The 24,047-nt window shown below is 45.4% G+C and overlaps 1 protein-coding gene across 2 annotated transcripts in view; it reads right to left on the minus strand.

The window, feature by feature from the left end:
- The window catches only part of KCND3 (potassium voltage-gated channel subfamily D member 3), a 121,295-nt gene extending 97,503 nt beyond the window's left edge, over positions 1–23,792 (minus strand). For both annotated transcript variants that reach the window (XM_059831247.1, XM_059831246.1), the window contains exon 1: positions 22,684–23,792. In XM_059831247.1, the coding sequence (XP_059687230.1) occupies positions 22,684–23,792 (1,109 nt within the window). The remainder of the gene's footprint in view (positions 1–22,683) is intronic.
- Between the last annotated feature and the right edge of the window lie 255 nt (positions 23,793–24,047).

Raw genomic sequence — 24,047 nt, forward strand, 5'->3', positions numbered from 1 at the left:
AAGCTGAGGCAGCTCAGCTGTTGATCTAACAGGGGACCTCCTTGGTGGGGAACACCCGCCCCACTCCTCCTACCCCTGCTTCCGCGCTGCTTGGGCAACCCCCGAGGCTCTGCTTCCTCAGCCCGTGGCTTTAGGGAAGATTTCGGCATCCCCTGGGCGCTGGGGAAGAGAACAGCCGGTTTTCCCTGACGGGCGGTGGAGCCGGCAGAGCGCCGGGGAAGTTTCCGCTCCGCTCTTCTGAGAGGTGCCGTGGCTGCATCTCCCGCTGCCGTGCCCGGCGTCCCCCATCTCCTCTGGGTCTGCAGTGCCGAGCCCCGAGGAGTCCCCACGGTTTGAGTGGAGGGAGAAGAAAATCGGGTTCCCCTGGAGCACGTGGCTTCGCATGCGGATGCCGAGCGGGGCGCAGGCTGGCGAGGCTGCCGGGGCAAGCGGCTCTGCCTTCGCACTTGCAGGCTGCAGAGCGCCGGCGCGTGACAAATCTTTTAATGATTCGTGATGCGTTGATGATTCACATCAGAGCGCTCTAACTTTGCGCTCTGTGAAAAGGGGATCAGGTCATTGCTCCCCAATGCACAAACGGGCCTTTTAATTACCCCAAATACATGCAAATCTTCCTAAAATTCGGATCAAATGCAAGTTATGAAAATCCTCAGGAATTGTTTCCAGCCCTTATGTTTGCCCTGTTTAAACCACATGGAAACTGCGAGATGAGTCCAAATGTGTCTAGTCTGACACATCTTATAAAATTATGAAGCTGAAGTATAAAGAAACCCAGTTTCTTCCTTCTTTTTTTGCATAAAGTGCTCATTGTTAATTTAGTTCTGAAAGATACTTGATGGATGGTACCAGGTAGGTTTCTCCACTATTCTTTCTAATCTGCTTGATACACAATTTCAGGGAGCTGAGGAAAAAATAAGGAGGCTAAAGAAATTCAAATCAGAATTCATTTATGCAGCAATTCCAGCATCCATTAAAAATAACCCATTAAATATTGTCCTCTGCTAAATTTAGAAAATGCTCAGGTGTGTCTGCTCTTGCGCAGCACAGAAAGTTTTAATACAGATTTAATCATACTGAGTGTTAGGGGAAAGAGCTAATTAGATCGACAAATTTAGAAGGCGGTAGTATATTATATGGGAAGAAATGGGTGATTAGATATTATTCACTGTAAAAGTGACTGGCCCTGGGGAATATCTTTAAGGATATTATATGACATAATCCTAGTTTAAAAATTGAGAAAGTAGAAGTTCACATCATCCTCAAAATTCTTCCTTGTTTCGACAGAATGTTTCCCCACAAGTAGCTTCTAGCATTTTTTGGCAGCCGGGGTCAGGTACTGGGCTAGAAGAGCAGCGGTCCTGCCGGCAGCTCGGCCGGTCGGGCTGTGCGTCTGTCCCTCTGCCCCCCGCTTTGCCCCGGCGCTGGATGGAGCGAATGCCACTCAGTTCATCCCCGCGTTTGCAGCCCATGGGGCAGTGCTGTGGGACACCTCCCTGCGGGTTGCTTTGACGCACTGCCATCGTGAACCTGTGTGATTTCTGCAAATAACGGCCTTCGTTCATCCCCATAAATTGTATTTTTACAGTAGTCCTAAAATTGTTGCTTAGCCACATACAAATGGACTCCTTCGCAGCATTTTTCAGTATTACACTTCCCCTATGAAAGCTGATTTAGAAGGGAAAAAGGGGGTTATTTCCTTTAAATAAGTAAGAAAGTCTATTTCTTAACGGGATGCAGTGAGGAAAGTCTCAGTATTAATGACTTTGCTGAGCTTTAATCACCACAGAAGAGAAACGTAGCACGTTGGGAGTTAAGGCCCATGGAAAGCAGGAGGAAGCCGTGTTTTTAGAGTAGCTGTTTTAGAACAGCTCTGCTCACATCGGTTTGTGTTTTTTCCCGTGTAACGTGTTCCCACCAAAGCTGGGAGCTGTGGTCCCCCCTGGCAGTGCCCCGTCCCCTGCGGTGCTCCTGGAGCCACTGTCCCCACGTGTCCTTCTGCCCCAGAGTGCCTGGGCCGGGACGTCCCTCTCCCTCCTTGCTCCATTTCGCCAGTAAAAGAGATTCACGGCAACTTGTTCCATCTCCTAAGGTCATTTTATACTGTTCAAAGAAAGGTATAAAATGCGTCAGGATATCTGCTTACTCTACAGACCCGGTGCAGAGGTGATTGATATAGTATGCCACTGCTAAATTGGTCAAATAAAAAATGATTCATTTAAGTTCCCTTACACTTGTCCTTCCATTACCCGGTATTGTATTATTGCAGATACAAAGCTGGGTATTTACAGAAAGCATTTCAACTCTACTTACAAACAAAGGGAAAGATTAGTTTAGTTAGAAATACTATGACTCGTTTAAAAATGGCAATAAGAATAGAAGCATGTGGCGTTACATTAGTGACTTTGCTGCCATGGTCACCAAGTACAGCATTAGGCACAGCAGAGCAGTACTGTTTAAGGGTGGCTGGATGCTTTGCACCATATATGTTAACTATATCGGAAAAATAAATCATGAGCTTGTTTTGTCCTAAAGCACACATTATTCTTCTGTCTTCTAAAGCAAATTTCTGTTTCATCCTTCTGAAGGGGTTCATTTAATAGTGTGTGAAATGAAACGTCAACAAGAATTAGAACAAATGGCACTGTAATCCCCGAGAGACAAGAAGTTTCTGCTGGGAAATATTTCCAGCCAGCCCACTGCGGGGAGGAGGAGAGAGGCCCCAGGTGCTGCTGGCTCCTCCACAGCCGGTGCCAGAGCCCTCGCCCTGCCTGGCGCCGCGTTCTGGGGAGGGTCGCAGGATGAGAGCTTCAAAACTACCCCGGAGAGCTGGGCTCTCCTGGAGGCTTCGAGAACCTCGGCCTTAAAATTTGGGAGTAAAACCTGCCCCTGTGCGCAGGGCAGGCACGGGATCTGGGTTTTATCCCAGCCCTCCTCGTGCCGCAGGGCGGAGGGGTCTGTGCGGGCTCCCCGCGCTGCCGCGGCGAGGCGGGGTCCTGCGCCCCAGCTGCTCCCGGCTCCCGCTTGGCCGCGCTTGGCTGCGCCGAAGGCTTTCTGCTCCCCGAGCGCGGCTCGTGCAGCTGCGCTTGTCCCTGCAAGGGACTGCTGGGCTGCAGCTCCGGGGCCTCCTGGAGGGGTTGCAGGCGGTAAGGCACGAGCGGGAAGACCGCGATGGTCAGGAAGAGCGCCAGATTTTGCTCCTAAAGCTGGGGTTGAGAAGCCTGAGCCCTGGCAAAAAAGGGAAAGGAAATCTGGCTTTGAGACCGTGACTGACTGTTCCTCTTAGCCGTAAAAGTCTTTCCGAGGCAGAGGCGTGAGAGGCCATCCCTGTGCTTTGTGGGGAGATCCCGTCCCGCTTGTGCTCTCCCTTCTCTCACCGAAGATAGGGTCTGTGTCTTTCGAGCCCTGAGTTCACACTTTATGGCCTCATCCTGCGGGTTCTGTGCATTGCAGGCAGAGACAGGTGAGCTCCAGACATGGCCAGGGCCGTGCTGAGCATCCCGCAGGATCGGTCCCTCGGGCGTTGCGGCACAGATGCAGACGCGGGCAGACTGCACACGTGCAGCCGGAGCCATAAACAAAGTTACTGCCCTTGGGCTTATTACTTTTATTAGCTGTAAAATCCGTTGTTTATGGGAAGTTCAGAAATGACATGAAAACATAAATGTGAGGTGTGCAAATAAATCTTTCTGACAAAATTGTTCACTAGACTCATTATTATGGAAATAAATTTAAAATGTGACTTTTCAGAGCTGCTGAAAGCCATCGCTTTCTAGAGCAGTCGTATGCCTCTCTGATGAGTGAATGCCAAAATTTGTGGTGTGTGGGGAATGCTTTTCAGATGTTGCTTGTTTTGAAAGTAATTCCAGTGAAACAAAGGGCACCGGATAATGAGGAAGTCTCTGTTGTGCTGGAGGAGCCCGTTAGCTCCCGGCGGCTGGGGCCTGGCGTGCCGAGGTGCTCTCCCCGGCTTGTGGCCCATTTGCATTCTGCACAGAGGTTGCAGACCTATTATTGTGATGTTGCTCGCTGCATAAAGCCCAATTAATGAAAGGTTAGGAGGCTTTTAAAAATCGTAAAGCGTCCTTTATTTCAAAGTGAAGTTTATACTGCAGTGTGAGTTTCCGAAGACTAAGGCAACGACTGTTTGTTTGTGTATTTGTGTGTTTGTTTTGACCCCTGCGGAATTCCTCTAAGGGGACAGAAACAACACGCCAGGCTCAGTCGACCATTGGTAGCCCCTTAACGGATTTGTGCCTCTGCTTTTCAAAGGGTCTTGAACGTGGGAGTACCGAGCAGAACGGTGAGGCGGAGAGAAATGACAGGTATCAAAACTACCCGCCCTGTCACAAAATTTCTTCTGGGGTGATGTTACAGCGATTAGCAAGAAAACTACAGGTGGAGAAGTGCCGGCTTGACTCTAAACAAACGTTAGAATATCTCAGTGCCACCCCTGGCCTGTCGGCAGGAGGTGACCCGTTCTGGTCACCTTCCGTGGAAGTCAGGGTCTTCAAAGAAACAGAGAACGATTTGATCAAAGCTGCCTTCAGACTGCTGTGCTACCACCGTTCTGTGCAGGTGATGGTCTGAGGGATTGCACAGGTTCCCCTGCTCCACTGAGACAGATGTGCTGCTGCCCCAGAACGGGAGCAGGGAATTCTTTGTTGTACGGTTTGTGTAGGAGAACGTCAGTCGTTTGCTGACCTGGATTTTACATCTGTGAAATGGAGATGTCAATGTTTATTTAGGGAGGCAGTGAACTTTAATAAATATTTGTAGCATATTCTGACAGTCCTGGTGAAGCTGCAGAAATGTCATTAAAACTCACCGCTCTTCCGTTATTTATTTCTTTTCTTATCAGTCCAGTGACCACATGGGAGGTTTCTTTGCTGCAGTAAGAAACCTGTTGCTATTATATTTGCTGCAAAAGTCAGTAGGAGTGTGCAACAGAGTTCCAGTTGCTGAGCACACTTAGCAGAGCTGCCGATGGCACGTATGTGTCTAACATCTGTAATTAAACTGATTGACCTTTCCATGTACAGGCTGGAGGGGAGAAAAGTACTAGAGAAGATGGATTGAGAAGTGAATGAGATGCCAAAGTAAATCTCATTTACCCGTCCCATGTGTCAATAGTGAGCTGGGAGAACATTAGTCTCTGAAATAATCTCATGCCTCCAAAATCATCTCAGACACCAGCTGTTTGCTCTGCAGAGCTGTCACGGGGTTACAGGCTCGGCAGCACTACAACTGCCGTAGCAGTTGAGTTGTGAGACGGCTTCGCACCCGGGTCACCTCCCATGTCTGCAGCACAGACACTTCCCTTCTTTCTAAAATAGTCCCTAAACAGAAGCACAACATCACTGCTCGGATAAGGGAGAGGAAAGCAGAATGTGACTCGGATGGAAAAAAAAAAAAAAAGACATTTTGGGAGGATGCATAGTATGAAAAAAGCAGCAGAGAGGCAGCAGAAATAGCTGGCTCTTTGCAGCTCTTTTCTTCCCTAGGTCCCCAAGAAAGAGCCTTTTAGGCTTAGTAGTTAGCCCCTTAAGCTTGCCCTGGCACGAACAGATATCTAGGTGGGACAGAAGACGAGTGGTCTTGAACTGTGCTCCCCCCGCCCCTCCCTGCTAGGCAGCTCGCTTCTTTGTGCTGAGGGCAGGATGAATGAGGACCGAGTATGATACCTGTTTTCACTCCTACTAAAAGGCTTTTGGGAAGGCAATAAGCAATTTACATTTAATCCACCTATGCTCTTGTACTGTGTCCCCTTTCTCCACCTCCACGGGAGAGCTGATGACAGTGTGGGGACTTGCCGGTTTTGCCGTGCAGAGCCGTGCCCGTGTCTGGGGCGGCGTGTCCTGCCCTCCGCTCACTTGCTGCCCCCAGACCGGCCGGGGACCGTGGCCACGAGCCGAGGGCAGACCTGGCCGTCCCTGAGTGGGGCCACAGCCTCGCTGGGAGCCCCAGCCCTCAGCACCGCTAACGTGATACCTTGTAAATGGTCGCGTATGCCGGAGAGACAACCCTGAGTAGTGCTTAGTTTTTAAATAGATCATTCCTGACAAAGCCCATTATTCACAGTGGGCATAAAGCCAATATCCCTTCAGTTCAGAGAACACTCCTTGCAACGCTGCTGTCAGGCGTGGCATATCCTGCGAGTGATCCGTGAGCACGGGGGGCACTTGTTGAGAAGGAAGAGGACTTTTATTGACAGCTGCATACAATCTCTTCATCAACCTAATCTCTGAAATTTTTGACTTCATTTCCTACCGCTCCTTGTGATGCTTGACATGTTTCATGTGTATAGTTAGACCAGGATTCAGGTAGTTCAATTGCACATCGGCCCATATACAGGCTAGAAAAGCACTGCCCAGCACACGTATCTCCAAAAGGGTATTGAATTCCTCTCTTACGCTGACTAGTCTCAGATCAACTTTAAGTGAGTACATCAGCACACAAAGAGCAAGTTTTTGACATATCTATGCACTAAAAAAAAATGACAATTTTATTGTAAAGTCCCTACTTTTGAGAAATGAACGAGGGGCAAAACATACATAAGTCCCGTAGTATCTCTGCTGTGGGTGCACAACCTGTGCTGCAGCTCTTCAGATACAGACTGATCTAACAGCATCTACTGAACTCCTCTTGAATTATGTAGAAGTTTGAACACTGAGAAAGGAGAACAGTTTGGAAATGATGAGCTTTGCTAGGCAGAGGAGAGAGACCTGTGCTTCTGCCATGTCTTTCCTCAGGGCTGCCTTTTCTGTAGCAGGTTTTGTTTTCTACTACTCAGTACTGTTTTTTTGCAAGAGGGATGTTATTTTCTACCATATCTGAATAGTAGCATTTAAAAGTCACTTTGCATCAATGCCCAATCATTCAGGCCTTCAGTCTTTTATCTTACGGTTATGTTTTATCATATATAGTGGTGTGATTGCTTTTCATATCTTACACATAATCTTCAAGAATCTTTTTCATACCCACTCAATCTGATTTACTCCCGGCTGGATGCATGTATGGTTATGGCTAAGGATACACTCAACGGTATTCATGGGATTCAAAATTGCAGATGGCAGATTTTAAGATGTCTGTTGAGCCCGCTCTGTGCGCTGGGCTGTGGGCTGTGACTACTGCTCACTTGGTGTCTTTTCTTCACCGTGTTTCTGTAGAAAGGTCATGAAATCTACCCATTATTCCTGTGTTGTGGAAGCGTTCATGGCGTGGGCTCCAACTATTGCATTATGCGTCTTGCACGTAATTGCTTAAAGTGGACAGTCATCTTGTGGTATTTTATTAACCAGTGACAGAGCTGTACAAGGGAAAAATACGCAGTGAATAATGATTGGGCAGAGTGATTGGTTTTAAATTCCGAGGCTGGACTCTGCCCACTAAGTAGATGATTTGTTGCATTTGTTGTTATTCCCTCTGACTCTCGGAGCTGCACAGCCCAGGCACGCTGTCAGTTGGAAAGCTGGCGTGCTCTTAAGATGCTCAAGCATCTTACAGGAGAAGTCTTTCCAATCAGTTAGAGATTTAGGTTGTTTTTTTCCTGTACTTACAGGTAGCTTGAGCAGAGCTGCATTTGTTCTTCAGAGTCCCTATTAATCTGTATTTTTCAATGACTGCTCTCTGTTCTCCTGAGGTTGGAAACATCTCACTGTGTGTGTGTGAACAGTCTGGTTTACAGCTGAGGGGGAGACAGGTACTCTATTTTGTGATAGATCACATTATTTAAGAAAACCAAGAGATGCTTCTGAAATGGATGAAAATGCAATTAAAAATACTTAAAATCACTATTCTGTGTTTAGAGTTGTGATCACTCTTGATGAAATTATTTTTCTGTGCAGACAAGATAGCATGACAAATCTGGAAGTGCTGAAAGTTGGGGTCTGGTGTCAGCGGGGTTCAGTGCCTTATTCATAGACAAGCAGCGATATAGATAGAGACGGTCAAAGACCTGCATGTTTATGTGAAAACTGGTTTGGGTTTATCACTTTTACGGCTACTGAGTAGAAGCGACATTAGTCTTTTGCCACAAGATATAATAATATAATATCATAATGCTATTTTTATTTTATTGATTTAACCTGGTCTTCAACAGAGTGGGACAGAAAATTGCATTTAAAAGATAAGTGGAAAAAAAGATCTACAGGGTGCATTGCATCTTAGATGGCAAACTGACTCCTATGATTACGTTTTGTTATGCTAAGTATTTGAGCTATATTTTCTAGGCCAGGTTTTGCTAAAACTAATTTTACCATAGAACAGCATATCCAAGAGTACTTTAAAATGGATTATATAGTAGAGGCTCAAAACCTTACATTATATTGTAACTTAAATGGACTGATTTTGCTGTTACTTAACATTTTACATACTGTGTGGCAGTACTTGTCACAAAGTACATATATTCCGCTTTAGTAAGTTGCTGGGTAAGATTTTGAAGAATGCCCAAGTGCCTGAGACATGGACGTCCCGCTTTCTAATTCAAAGTACTGTGCGGTGCACAGATGAACTGGGTTTTCTTCTGGCAAAATACATAGCTATAAGCTATTAAAACTGACACATTATAGGCAAAGTTTAATATGAGGAGAGGCCAGTACGGGGACAGAAGTACTTGCAAGCACATGACAGTGAGGCAGGGGTGGAACAGTCATAACCGCTTCGCCAATTCACAAACACCGACAGAAACAGCCCATCCGCGGGCTGAGCTCAATGACAACCTTTTGGCAGAGTCTGGTGAGTTGTGTGTGAGTTTCCTTACATGCCTGCATACGTTTCTTGGCTAGATGATTCTGCAGATTTGTTATTTATAGTATTTTAGTATTAAATAATAAATCAGCATCTGGGAAAGACACAATTTCTGTTTGCATTTTGCTAGATCGTTTTCGATCTTTCCCTATAAAGCAGGAAAACATGGACCATAGAACATCTTTTATTCTATCATGTAAAATTCTGTGTGATTTTTTTCGCCATTCTCTCCTTTTATCTGTGAGAGGAGATCGAGCTCTTTGATATTTTATTGAGATTGCATTGCGTGTTTGGAAGTAAGCCATTCGAGCTGATGACTGATACACTTACTGTATGACCACTGCCAGGTCACCTTCTCTCTCTGGACCTCTGGCCTTTCAGCAGTGCGGTGGAGACGGTGCCTGCCTCGCAGCAGAATTGTAACTGGAGCGATCCAAGTGTGGGATGAGAGGGATATCTGACTGTGCATGTTTACCCGATTGAATTCCAGGTAGCTGGGGATTCAGTGCATCACAAGTTTTTTCCATCTATAAGTTTGTTGCCCAGCGGTTGGCAACTGCTTTCGGGTATCCAGGAGAGCGGAGCACAGTGCAGAAAACTTTGGATCTCTGTCATTTCACAGCCAGAGGTGGAATTTAAGTCTCACTTGACTTTGAGAATCCTGACACAGAGTTTCATACTGCTAATTGAAAACGGTCATCAGGTCCTTCCCTGCCGAAGGTTGCTATGGGAAGCACAAAGTTATAATTTTGCCATGCTCACATGAAGCTTTTTGTCCTGAGTCATAGTGAGAGCTTGCACAGCAGCAAAGATGCTGCTGTACTTTCATTTATATCTTTCCCTGGTGATAGGAGTGGATGAGAGAAATGGTCGCGGCTGTCTAAAAGCCCCTTCACCTTGTCCCTTGGCAGTTACATCTGGCCTCCAGAAGCCCATTACGCTAAGCCACTGTGACAGCTCGTGAGGGAGAAACATTGTCCAGAAATGCAGGACACAAGACATCCTACTTCTACAACATGTTTTATGGTATCCTGCATCAAATGTGATGGCGACCTTTAGAGAAAGAGGCGGATCCTTCTGTGCAATCCAGCAATGAGGTTGAGAACAAGCTAAGAGTAATCCATTAAATGGGACACATCAAGGTAAAGGGAAGCTGTCTGCCCACTTCTACCTGGAGATACTCAGCTAGCACTGCCAGATAACTCCCGCTCCTTTACGGGGTTGCAATAATACTATCAGCCTTCATTTGCGTTACGCTGTCTGATATTGTAAACCAAGTTCAGCAAAGGCGCTGTTAGTGCCTCACAGCTGTGCGGAGTCCTGTGTGTCTGCGTGCTGCTGCGGCTGATGCTTTCATTTGTCTGTCCGCACGTTCTCTGAAATCGCTGCTCTGAGTGCAGGGTGCATTAGCTATGCTTATTTCCTACAAAATTCCACAAATCCTTGTCTGACTTGCTTTTAGTCACCAATAGTTTTTGTCGTAAGTATTTCACATTGCAGATAAAGCATTCAGTATGCACAGATGTTCAGATAAATGCCCTTTCTCTAAGTCTGTGATGATTTAATGGGTGGATTTAATTTGTTGTACAGTCAAGTGCTATAGGTAGTAGATCTGCTGTCTGCCCACTCTGTTTTGATATTGCCAGGGAAGCAGTTATTAATGGCTGCACACAAATTCTATCCAACAGTTTTCTTACGTGCCTTAACTGTAGCGCATGTAGTACTGCGAGCTGGAAATCGCCGCTTTTCCCGGGATGTCCAAGGAAAGCACTGGTAAACGTGAAAGACGAGATACGGCTCTGTGGAGGACCTGACACCAGAAGGCATCTCTTGCCATAATGGCTTTCCCATAAAAGTAGTGCATAACATGTCTCCCAAATTACACCCCGACCTATTCAAATCCACAGAGCCCAGTTTAGCTGTCACTGACGCTCGTTTTTCACTGGTGTGACTCACTGACTGGAATGAAGTTACTCCCGATACACATTGTGATCAGAGTGGGCAGAACCATTAAAAATTATTTGCATAGATGAAATTGCAAGGGGCTGTCCAAGCTGTCAATGAAGCAGTCCTGGAAGGACGCACACAGCCACAGCCTCGCCTGAGTAGCGGGTTTTATGTGCTGCAGCAGCGATCGAACCCCCCTGGACACGGCTAACGAGGCAGCTACAGCCGCCTCCTTTGTTTCTGACAAAAAATGAATCATAAAAGCTGCTAAAATTCATTTTCAGTTCACAGTACATTTGGTGCCAGACTTTCGTGCTGCAATCGTGAATATATACTGACATGTACAAGCGAGCTGTGCGCGTGTTTATTTACCCTGTGATGTGCACTTGAGGGCATGCATGCATAGGATTAAATATATATATTTTTAAAGACTGAATACCTGTTTTCTCCTACATATCTTTATCTCCCCCCCAAATTAGCAGTTATTTTTTACTGCAAAGTTCAGACATTTTCCTTGCCTTTTCCTCTTCAAAAATTTTTCAGCTCTGCTCAGACAATAAGAGACAAAGGATGGACAGTGGCAGTGTCTGAGAGTGGCACAACTATAGGAGCTGAATAGTTTAAACAATACTTCAGTATCTGGTGAAAATCTGAAAAAAAATGGTAAAAATAAATCCAAGTGTTACTATGTAGAAGACAAAATTAGGACTTAAAGATTTTTCTTTCAGCATCTGTAGATCTATTTTCCTTTTGTGAAATCTCATTTTCTCCTTTCACTTCTAAGCCAACAGAATTGAAAACTATGCTAAACAGCATGTGGGTGCATGATGGACCATTCCTCACAGACTAGATACTTCAAGACTCCTACCTTTCTGGGTAATAAATTGTCCCCAAGACAGTGTGGATGTGAGATTTCCTTTGGGCCATTTAGCAAGAGCACTAAATTGGCATCTGATCTGACATATCTTCCCAGGCCACAGAAGCAAGGTTGGGGTTTCAGAGGGAGATCCGCAGAGACGCGCCATTTCAGGAGCATTTCTTCATACAATTATAGAATAATTTTGGTCAGAAAGGACCGCTGGAGGTTACCTAGTTCAGCTCTGCAGTGTCTTATGTGGAGGGTAGAACAGTCCTATGTTAATGCCAAAGGAAAGTTATTAGGACATGTGCGTGTTAACACGTCATGTTGGTGTGCATCCTTGTTTGTATCAGAATTTGTAAAGAAAGGTCAAAATTGGAGAAGAGCCTTGGCCGTTTGTTGCTTTTCTGATCCATCCTGACATCTACACCTTCAGGAAAGGATCTGACAATGACCGTGACCTTGCTCTTGAGCTACAGATATGTCTTCTGTGTGTAAACTGATGGAGCTGTTTACCTATGTTTTATCTATTCAGAAGGCTTTCCCTGGGCTGGAAATCAAGCTTGTTCAATAGAGCTCGTTAGGTAATGAGCTTATTCAGTAAGCTCATTAGTGGTGGAATTCATCCTGCTCAGCCTTCTGCAACCCAAAATCTTGTATCCCTTCAGCCCGGCTTACTACTTGTTTTGACCCTTAGCAAGAGAGATGACTTTTACCTAATTTCATCCATTTTGCCTATTTTCATTCACAGCTGTCTTGCTGAATGAATGTTTCTATTATCTAATCTGGCCTGCTATTCCTCTGTAGCAGAAAAATACCTAAAAGGGCTGAACTCTTTTGCATCTAGCGTGCCAAGGCTAGAATATCATGCCAACTCATTTCATGAACTGAAGCAGAGTGTCTGACTCAGTAGGACTCATCCTATTACATGATGGATGCTCCCTGGATTGATGAACAGACGGTTAGGCAGATGCAAGTAGGCAGGAAAACGAAAGAAGCACCAAGTAAAAGTTGTGATTGCCTCCTGTGAGCTGACCGTGATTGCCCATCTGTACACAATCGTGGTCTTGCAGGAAGTTTTGAAGCACACACATGCACGGCAGAAGCCAGGGATTTCGTATTTTGGTTAATTATGCAGAGATCAGAGAGTGAGTGCGATAAAAAGGATATCTCACAGGTGCAAAGCTGGGTGGGAAACGGAGCTTTAAATCTTCCTGAACCAACAGCACAACTGAAATGTGTGGCAGTGAAGGATGTGTGTTGGCAATAATGCTTCATTGATTCATGTTCAAAGTGGTAAATTTAAGTCCTGTTTCTACTCATTTCAGACACTGATTACTAGAAAAAGGCTCTCCTGCAGTGGAGTAACGGAGGTGTCAGAGTCCGTTAAATCGACGACAGCCTACTCCTGTCTTCCCTCCGAAGAGGCAGAAAGAAGTAATGGAGCTTTTCTCAGTTTAATACTGATGAGAAAAGGCCAAGAAACTATGTAAACCTCAAAAGACACTAAACCAGGATTATAATTGAGAATAAGTTCTGAAATCAATTGCAGGGAAAGAATAAGTTTATATCTGCATTAGCGGCTCAACAGGGGCTGAGCTGGTGCAGAGGACCAAGCATCCCTACTGTACACATCTCGGGGAGGATTAATTTTAGACTAGTCCTAGTCTGGTCCATGGACTGAATGCCCATTAGCAGTAAGAGCACATTAGGTGCGTTCCTGGAATGCATCTTCCAGTCGTATTTCATCCAGAAGGAATGCAGTCTGCACGCTCTGAAACCTCTTTGCACTGTGAGCCAAACGGCAGCAAGGACAGGATGATTGAGTTTGCTTTCAAAGAGCGTTCCTGATCCAAACTAAGACACTGAAGTAGATGGACTCTAGGAGAAAGCAGCTCAGAGCAGCTTTCTCTCATTTTAGCTTTCCTTTTGAAGATAGCTTACTTCTGCCAAGCATTAGGTTGCAAGAATAGCTGGCTTGCATTATCCTTTTCAATTGAAAAATAAAGTGCTATTTTTGTTCTTACCATAGTGACTGTAATTAATATTTAAGGAGATGGCTCCCTTGTGCTCCAGGTCATACAAATATAGAGAAAAGGGTGTACTGGTGATGACGTGTTGTGGCCAAATTACCCCCCAAAAGTGCATGTAGAGCGTACAGACATGGAATTGAGGCTTGTGGCAACTGGGTGGGAAAGTAATCAGAATTCAATAACAGTAAGAAGTGTTTTCCTTAGTACAGGGAAGAAAAAAAGGGGCTGTCTGGTTGTGGGGTGAAATCTTGTTATCAAGGTTGTGCATTTCAATATTAAAGGCTGAAAGTGACTCAAGATTTTATCATCTGCTGTTTTCCCATCTGATGTGAAGCCCTGTATCTACAGGCAAGAGGAGAAAAACAGCAGCGGTTTGTGTCTTTTAGGTGGCAAAGGGGAGTCACATGTACAGAAAGAACAAAGCAGTAAGTACGTGAAAAATAATTGCCCGTAATAAAAAGCTAAGGGTACTTCACAACGTCGAGGACGTGTTGTTTGATTAACAGGAGCTGTTAAAAGTGAACCCAGCAGCTTTCGCTCCTGCCTGCCGCAAGGTTTGCGGGTGCCGGGGCGTTATTTCTGTCCTGCTGCCGCACGAGCGTTCAGCGAACCCGTCCGTGCTGCACGTTCGATAGCAACAGCTGCTTCCCTCCAGACGTGTGAGAGTTATGACTTGACTTATTTGACCTTGTTATCAGGAGACTCTGCAGCACAGTTGCACCGAGACCTCTGCGTCTCTGTTTAAGCTTAGGTTTCAGGGGCCCGTAGCCTGGTTCCGCAGGACTACTCTCTTCAGAAGCAAACAATCCTTCTCAGGGGCTTTCTGGGGATGTACATCAGCCAAATTTCGCAAAGTCCTGAAGGCAAAAAGCTAAAGCTGAGCTGTGTTTTAATTTTGCCGCAGATGGCAGGCCAAGATTAAAGCAGCAGGCTTCCCCAGGCGATCTGCTCAATGGCTCTCCTGAACCCGAGCGGTGAAGAGCCTGCTCGGAAAATGACTTTGAGTGGCTGCCCGTTTTGGTTTTGTTGTTGTTGCAGATGCTTTTATAGGTGAGAGATAATTCATACGCGGAGTGCCACTTTCCATCAGGAGGAGTGACAGCCGTGACAATGCCATCGCGGCGCTTGTCCCCAGACCCAAAGCCCTCACGGCCCCGTGCAGAAAGTAAGAAAAAGTCCACAATGTAGAGCCAGAACAAAAGAGTGAGATCATGGAAGAATGAGGGAAAGAAAGAGCCAGATGCTCCAGCGTCATTTCTGAGGCTGCAAACCAGAATGAAAAGAGTTGCACCTTTTAAAGGAGTAATGAATTGTTTCCTCCTCTGGCAGGCAGTGATTTGACTTGCCACATGCCTCCTAGTAATTTCCCAGCAGGTTTTAATGTTGGAACAATGGCATTCTGTTAGATATTGATTTTAAAATAACTCTTCCACACTTACTTGTAACTTTAAGAGGTGAATTATAGCCCTTGAATGTGCTCTAATGTAGCAGCGGTAAATAGTTAAATAGGCACAATCTGTTTCTGCAGGCATTGCCTGTCCAGGAGAAGGCAGAGCTCAGCTGAGCCCTGCCTGTCTTGCTGGTCTGCAGGAAAAACGTCCAGCAGTCTGCCTGCACCGAAGGAAAAATATTAATACATTTACAGTGGATGTGGTGGAATTTGACAGAAATAAAATTTCTGTGCTGGATGTCAAAGCAGCGAGAGTAGGAGGGCAATGGATAAATGACCTAATAGTAGCTCTTGTCTTCTTCAACTTCTACTGAGCCGTGATGCTCACCGTGGGATATCGCTGCGGCTGCCAGCACCCTTCAGCAAGCCTTGAGAGGCAGCCGGGGCCGACCCATGGCTCCTCTGAGTGCCAGAGTCATGCACAAAAGCACATTGCCAGAGCACTTCTATGCGCAGTGCAAGAACCAGCTGCTAGGTTTGGAGATCGCCATTTCTGAGGCTTGTGCGGTGTTAAAAATAAGCAAACCTGCTATGTCCTCTGATATCGTGCTGTGGCAGGTCCGTCCCTGTGTACTTCTGCATGGGCTGGAATGAAGGGTAGTAGCAAATAGTGCGCTGCTTCCACTGAAACCATGCTGAATTACATGGCTAACAGTGGTAACGTTCAGTGAGAGCACCCTGGTACCCCAGATTGGGTACCAGCTGTAAGTGTGATGGGTGGCAGGGAAGAATTGTTGATGCTCAGGAAAAGTTTATCTGTTTATCTTACACTTTTTTATATTTTTTTTCTGTTGTTTTAAAGAGGTGATTGCATTACAGTGCCTGGCACACTCCTCTACAGCCTAGAAATAAGCTGAGTTTGGTCACAGGTATTCCCACATTCTGGCTTCACCCTCCCAGAATGCACAGATCCCTTAAGAAACTGCAATAATCATATTGTTTTCCTAGTATTAAAGTGGTGCAGGAGTTTCATTTCCGATTTTCGGTACCCTGTGCTAACTCCGTGCCAGGTAGGAAAGCCTAGGTAAGGGTGCGATGTACAGATGTTGTCTGTAACGAGAGGGTGGTTGTTGGCAGCCGTCCGGGTAGAGGATTAACCTCTGGCCGGAGGGGCTGCGGAGACACGCGTCGCTCAGAAACCCTCTGTGCTCATTTCTGCTCCGCAGTTCACACCGAAAGCTGATTCGGACTGTGTGGGCTGTAATCAGCTAAGAGCTGTAATCAGTTTTGGCTAATTTGTTGCAGGGCCTTTAACTTCACATCCCCTTTCCCTGCTTTCCGACTGACAGTGGCTACTCTGTCCCTTATTTTCAGCTGATCTCTGTAAACTAATTACTTTTACTGGGTCAGTGCTGTTATGAAATTATCATTTTATGAGACTAAAAATAGCTCAGATCCAGTCAGCAAGCCAATCACTTCCCTTCATCTCCAATGAAAATACAATGTTATCTTTAATCTGTATTTCTCAGGCTCTTACTGTGATGCAGGCTCGAAAGAAAGGGGAAAAAAAAAGGAAGAGGAGCTTAGAAAAATGTCTTAAATCAGTTGCTATAGATGCATCTCTGCCAAGGTTTCCATTGGTAAATTTAGCAGTCACGTTATAATTTTAGCCAGTACCATTACTTGGCCTTATTCAAAATAATTCACTTCTCACACAATGAGTTCACCTTAAGGAAAGTTCTTTTGTCTTGCACATTAAAACCGGTGTGTTTGCACATACGTGCAATCACTACAAATATCCAAAGCCACAAAAAGCCTAAGGACAGATAAATTTTTTTTTTTTTTAAGAGAGAGAAAAATCCAGTGAATTCCGCTTGCTCTGAGAATGAATAAAGGTAGTTTAATACTTCTGGGGTTCTGGTGGATACAGATAGCTCAAAAATGAGATGCTTGCCTGAGATTTACATCAAGATAGTGAAGGGAAAAGGTTCCATCTGTAGTTTCTGATACAAAGACATTTCGCACACGGTATCTGTAAATCCATTAGGGGAAGAAAATTGATACACATTTCGTATAAGATGAAGCTGGAGTCAAGAGAATGAAAGCTCAAGAAAATGGCTTCTTTGTGTAGCTCCATCAATTCATTGTTTGATTGGACTTTCTGTATATGAAATTCAAGCAGTTCTTTGGCCTGTGGATATAAGAATTGTTGACTGTGGGAAATGGTGAGAGTGATGAAATTCTAGTGCCTTGCTTTACAAAGGAAATATCCCACATCTCATCCGTCTTTCCATCGATGATGTTAAATATGCAAAGTAGTGTTTCTATTAAAGCAATTTTTCTGATTCAGTGTAATGGCAGTTACTGAAGTACTGACACGCACAATATGATTACTGGGCCAAACGGCAATCTTTCCGGAGAAGCCGGGAATGGCAGCGCTCCAGAGACGATTTATTATTTTCCTTACTTTGCAAACTCCTCTTAGTTTGCATGAAGGAGGGTGAATGAAGGTTGCTATCAGCTTGAGTGGTTTCAGTACTTTGCATTGGAGAGCTAACTGCAGAGAGATCTCTGTTCACGCAGTAGCTGGCAGCATTTGCAAGAACCGTGGTCAGTATTCGGTAAGTTCGTGCTAGTCCAGCTGTCAGCAGTTTGGCAGCAAGGATTTCACATGCTATTTCCCTACTTAAATTTCATCCCCTTTCTTGTCCATGGCTGAATACCAATAAAAAGGAAAGCCCAAGAAGTAGGTGAAACAAAGAAAGATGTTTCTTTCCGAGGGGCTGACCTGAGTCAGTTCCCCCGCGCTCTCCCTGACCCACGTTTTGCAGAACCATGGGGTACCAGCTTGAAGCAAGACAAGGCAGAATAGACCCCTACCCCCAAATCCCTGCTCTCTAAGCACTCAGCCAATAAAAACTGTAAGAAATTTCAGATCTTGCTCCAGATCAGGCTGTTGACATAACCAGGCCAGCACATCTGTTTTACTGACCTCCCAGCGTTAACCTGGTTCCTTAAATGAATTATATAGATAGGGCTGTGTTGTCCAAGTGCACTGATGTGTATCTTTCAAACTCATTGACCAGTGCAGCCCAATCTGAAGGAGGGATAGCGATCTCGAAACCATTATGTTCTTGCAAATTGCAAGGGAGACAGTCAGACAGGAGATAGATTCTCCTAGGGCCACCCCGAGGCGCTGAGCTGTGGGAGCTCAGCCTTTGTTAGGCAACAGAAAATCACACAGCATATCCCTGAGCTCAAACCAGAACAAAATCCATCAACAACCTCTCTTCCTTAGTCTGCAGTGCTGCTGGCTTCTTGTCACAAACAGCCCCAAGATCTCAGTGCCGAGTCCCTCCAGGATACACCGCAGGTTTCTCGCCCTCCTCTGCTGCCAGTCTGCTCCCAGCCGTGGCGGGGACCGGGGTGCTGACACCCGCCTGCTCTGGGTGCGGGTGCTCGGCTCTGGCACCCCCAGGCCAGAGCTGGGGCTCCCTTGGGAGCCTCTCCGTGCCCCGGGATGGCACTTACATTTCCACAGCTACCATTTGCTGCCTACGCTGCAGGTCGCAGACACTGCCCGAGAGTCTGAAACATACTGCTGTTGTCAGGTGAAATGAAAACAGCTATAAAAAGCTTAGAAAAATATGCGCTCTGGGCAAAAATGGTGTGGGGTTTAGTAGCGTGAGGGAGGTCTCCTACCGCAGTCGTGCTTGTGATGCATGCTGACAGGCAGAGAAACATGAGGCTGCCCCATCCGCGACCAAATGCTATTTAAAAGTGAATAAAACCAACACGCTGGTAACAAAGGTAACAAAATTTATGATAATTAAACTGTCTCTATATAGATGTAAAACTGGTGGCTATTGCGTATCGAGTCAGCTAAAAACCAGGACAGGGACATGAATGCTGATGATGGGAACCAGCACTGTGCTCCTCTGCTGCCTTCGGCAGCGCTTGTGTTACTGGGGTGGAGGGTCCTGGGGGTCTCAACCTCCTGCGGAAAAAAGAAAGGGTGGTGGCAAACCTAATAATTATTGTACTGGTGTTTTAGAGAAGGGCAGGAGAGAAGGTGGGTAGCTGTTGGCCTCTTGAGAAAAATGTTTCTACGTGAATTGGATAGCTGATTTTGAATTAATTTTGAATAGTTGCTTCAGTAATTCAGATTGATTTAAGATGCACCCAAGAATAATGCTTTCATTATAAAACCTCCTGAGCAAAATTTAAATCGTGCTAAATTAAAAACATCCTCTGTTAAACCAGGGCTGATGAGCACAGCAGAGAGATCAGAGATGCAAGGTCAGTATAATTCAATTCCTTTGCTTTGTTTCCCATTCCAGAAAAACTGTTGTACCTATCTCCTTGGGTTGTTAACTACCTAAGGAGCTTGCAAGTTGTTCTGGATTTCTCAAAATTGATTTACATCGAAACCCCACCAAAAGCAGCACTTACTCTATTTTATGCAGTGCTTCACCTTCAAGAAGAAATGCATTTTTATTGCTTTTCATTTATGGGTCAATCTGGAAATTCATTTCTATCTTAAAGGTACTTAGGAATCTGGAATAACAGCAGCTGACATACAGTACGGGAGGAGAGTTAATGGTTTCCTAATGCTAGCCTTGTTTGTTGCAAGTAAACTTTCCCTTTTGTATAAATTGAGCTAATTTTATAACGTCTTAATAACATGAGAAAAGTTACCCTGCATGTTCCAAATCACTTCTATAAAGCACTCTGTCACAAGCAAGGGTGGAATTCCAGTGTCAGGGAAATGTTCACTTATCTGGATTTAAATGTTTAAGTATTCAAATGCATATGTATGTGTATAGACGAGTTAAAATCCATTGCGCTTTATAATTCCTTGTTTTAAATGCTGGCTGAATTTTCAAGGGCAAATGGCAGAAAATATTTAAGGTATTTATAAAAGCTCTGAGCGTTGCTGAAATGCAAGCAGCGAACTGGCAACCACTAACTAGGCAAAGTCTGATGTATTAAGAAGCACGTTAGAGACTTTGGCTGCATATTTGGCAACGTCTGTGCGATAGGAATTGCCAGTACTCCCATTAGTAACAAGATCCTTCCAAGCATATTGAAATGACTTCTGAAGAGAGATGTATATGAAATATTGTAAGAAAATGCCAATTTGTCAAAACTGAAAGGTTTTATGGGGAAATGAAGGGGGCCAGGAGATGTTAACCACCCACCCACACCACAAGGTGGGAGTCAGGAAGGTGGAAATGACCCGGCGCCAAAAGTTTTGTTTCCAGAGCTCATGAATTTCTGTGCCGTGATGCCAAGCTGTGGGTGAGGGCTGTTGCACGAGCCGAGGGCGGGTGCTGGCACCGCTGGCACCTTGCTCCACCAGTGCCGTCCCTGCACCGCGCAGCCGGGGCCCCACCACCATCCTGACCAGCTCCAAAAAGCGCCTCTCCGAGGGGGTCCGGCCGGGTGCTGCGGAGCTGCTCTGGCAGGAATCGGGTTTTTATGGCTCGCAGTAACCACTTCTCTTTCTAGCACAGGTTTGGGGCAAGCCAGTGGAGAGTGTTTGGCTCCGGGTGCTCGGATAAGGAAGCGCTAGGCACCCGCAGAACGCAGTTGTAGGCAGATGGGTGTTGTCAGAGAGCACAGGGGCTGTTCGGGGTCTGCTGTGACTGAGGTTTCTGAGTTTCTTTTAAGTCTGTGATACAATACCAAACTTAGCTGATAGACTATTTGTTAGAGACACCTGTTCTAATTAAAATCCCACAACAAAAATCCCAAATCAGTAATACTAGAAGTTTAAGCTCTAAGGCTTTGACAGCATTTTATAGGTCCCTTTCCAATGAACTCTTAGAAAGCTGTGTTTAAATGTCTAATTTTTTAAATTCTTGTCAACTCATTAAGGGCAGTCATTCATCTATAATTTCTGTGATTACAACAGATTGAGAACACTTTAAAGTCCTCAGGAGCACTCTGGTTTGTCTATCCATGCATTCAGAAAGGAAGGGAAAGAGACCAAGACCAAGTCACTGCGCTGACGGGAACAGAGACCTAATTGCACTAGGCACATTCTGCACGTATGTTGCAAAGAAGGTTTGCTCCCAAGCAACACAGAACGTTGCCTTGACCCCACCTTTCCTGTCACAGAGATATAACGACATACGTGTGAATGTGCATAAGCGTGTGCGGACAGCGAGATATGTGCGATCATTGTTAAGCAAACACCAGAGAATAGAACTGTATTTTCTTGCATTTTCCCCTTGAGGAAAGGACGTGCGAATGAGCCACCCATGATGGGTGTCCCTCTGAAGCACCTCAGACACGATGGTGGGGACAGGAGGGTGGGAACCGACCAGTGTGGACCAGTCAGAATATGGAAAGCGGACCCACAGGGTGGGGGAGAGCTGGGATCCAAAGCCCATCTTCGCTTTCTAAGTAAGCACCGACTTCTTTTTCAGGGTAAGGAACTTAGCTTTTGCCACACAAACTTGCGAACTTAGATGTTAAAAAAGGAGGAAAAAGAGATCTTTTCGTGACTATGACAAACACGTTCTACATTTTCACTTAATGAAGAAATTCAGACTTGCAGTTGTCATATGCTCAGATTCTGCGCCTTTCTGACAGCTGAATTATGATTTTAATAATTTAAAAGTGCTACTGTGAGCCTGTTCATGTATAATAGGCACAGAGAAGTGTTTAAAATCAAAAGCAGTTTAGAGAAAAAGTGGTCACCATATTACAAGAATGAGAATTGTCTACATCTGGATATTAAACTGTGTGAACACTCCAGTGGGAAAACTCTTTGCAAAGTAACTGTAAACTTAGTATATTGCTCTGATGTGTGGAATTAAGAGATTGCATTTGATCATAACTTTGTGACTGCCTGAAGCAGCAGCCTGTGATGCCTACTTTCTTTTACGTAACCCAGTCAGGGTGAGGGCTTGGTCATTCTGCTTACAAAGGTTTTAGTTCAGAGCAACAGAAGCTCAAATCTATAATCTCAGTAGAAACATCTGTAAGACAGAAATCAAATATAAGGGAAAAAAGTGCCCTCCAGGCTACATTTCCTTTGCTTTGATATCATTATCTTTGTACCTGTCCATGGGAATGCTTGAAATTCTACTGCAACTGCTACAGCATACTCATATTATTTTTTAAACTCACAACTAAACACAGACAAGAAGCCTGTATCCTGCTCGATTAAGTGAAAAACAGATCATGTCCTGGAGATCACTGAGTATTTTCAGCATACCAGCCCACACTATCCATTTGAATTCAGCAAATCTACAATTCCTGGCATGTCAAGGGAAGAAACAATGACCGACATTGCGAAAAGAGACAACATATACGTCAGCAACCTTGTGTAAAATCTATGGCTCGAATGAATGTCTGGAAAAAACATAAGCTCTAGTTGCCAGCTCCCTTGCACTCATGTTAACTTTTCTCTCCTGCAGAAGGAATGCAAAACAGGACCTGCTACTCCACAGCCTTGCTCCTCCTGCACTCGTTTACCATTGTGCCAAGCATTTGTCTAGTGGGAGTAAGTGCTTTTTCTGTTTTATACAACTTCACATAAGCACAAAACGCAGAAGTTGTAAGGCAAAGAACAATTAACAGTTAACAGTTCCAGTCCCTTTTTAAATATGCACCCAGGGAAATGCTTAGGAGTAACTGAAGTCAAGCTCCTAGTACATGCTTGCCTGCTGCTCAGTAAAACAAAAAGTAATACTCACCCCAGTGTTGTCATGGTTACAATAGTGTACCAAAAGGAAGCAGGAATACTGGTGAATTTGCTTGCCGAGGACCCTTTCTCTGCATAAAACATCACAGTTGCAAAGATGATGATTGCCATAGTGAGGGAAAAGAGGAGAAAGCCAAGCTCGGAGGCACAGCTCTTCAATGTGTAGCCCAAGATTCTTAAGCCTTGGGAATGGCGAGAGAACTTGAAAATCCTGAAAACCCTAAAAACCCTTAGTGTCACAAAGGCTCCGCTGACATCCTCATTGTTGGTCATCACCAAGCCAATGTAGTACGGCATGATGGCCACCACGTCAATGATGCTCATCACACTTCTAATGAATCTGTAGCGACTTGGGGCCGCAAAGAGTCTCAACAGATACTCAACCGTGAAAATCATCACGCAAGCCGTGTCCAAGCAAAAGAAAGCCACAGCATATCTTTCCCCACATGGAAGCTCCTTGTTTCCAGGCACCGTGCCGCAAGGGACAGTTTCCACGACATTAGTGATCACAGAGACAGCAATAAAGAAACCGGTGACATAGTAAAAGACTAAGGCTAAGGTGCTGGTGTGGGGGTTCTCGAAGGCTCGCCACATCGTCTGCCGGAAGCTCAGGGATGGCATGGACCCTTCTTGGTTGTTTTCTGAGTCATTGTCATCCATCAGCCGCTCCGCGTTTTCCCGCTTTCTGTCTTTGTACTCTTCATAGCAGCAGTCCCCAATGATTTCAGGGAGGATCCCATAGAAGGCAAGCTCTTCGTCATAAGCAGAGATGCACTCGTACCTGGGATAGTGCAGCTTGCCAGTTCTGTAAAAATTTAAGATGCACCTAAAGACCTCAGGGTCCCGGTCAAAGAAGTACTCCTTAGTGTCTTCGTTGAAGAAGAACTCCTTCTCAGTGCTGCCCAGGAGAGTGTCCGGGTATCTCTCCAGTGTAGTCCTCCAGGTCTGGAAACGCCTGCCACTCACATTGAGAATGATCAGCTCATCCTGCCTCTTGTTTTTCTCCGTTGGAGCCAGTGGCATGGGACAGTTGGCCACTGGCATCCATCCTATGGCGGCTGCCCTGGCAAAGGGCAACCATGCTGCTACTCCTGCTGCCATGATGACCCCAGGCCTTGTTACTGGAGAAGACAGTTAGGCTGCTCCCGAGACCTGTTGGAAGTCAGATCAGTTCCATCTAAAATACAGAAGACAATAAAAACACAACACACAGTCAAGTGGGGTGTCTTGCCCCGTTGTGTTCAAGAGTCAGACATCAGCACATACACAAGAATTTAAAACAACGGGCTTGCCCTCATCTCCCGTTTGAAGAATGATGTTAAACAAGGCACGTGACAATCAGCTCAGCGGGGTTAT

Source organism: Gavia stellata, chromosome 30, assembly GCF_030936135.1.
Source record: "Gavia stellata isolate bGavSte3 chromosome 30, bGavSte3.hap2, whole genome shotgun sequence".
NCBI classification, from domain to species: Eukaryota; Metazoa; Chordata; class Aves; order Gaviiformes; family Gaviidae; genus Gavia; species Gavia stellata.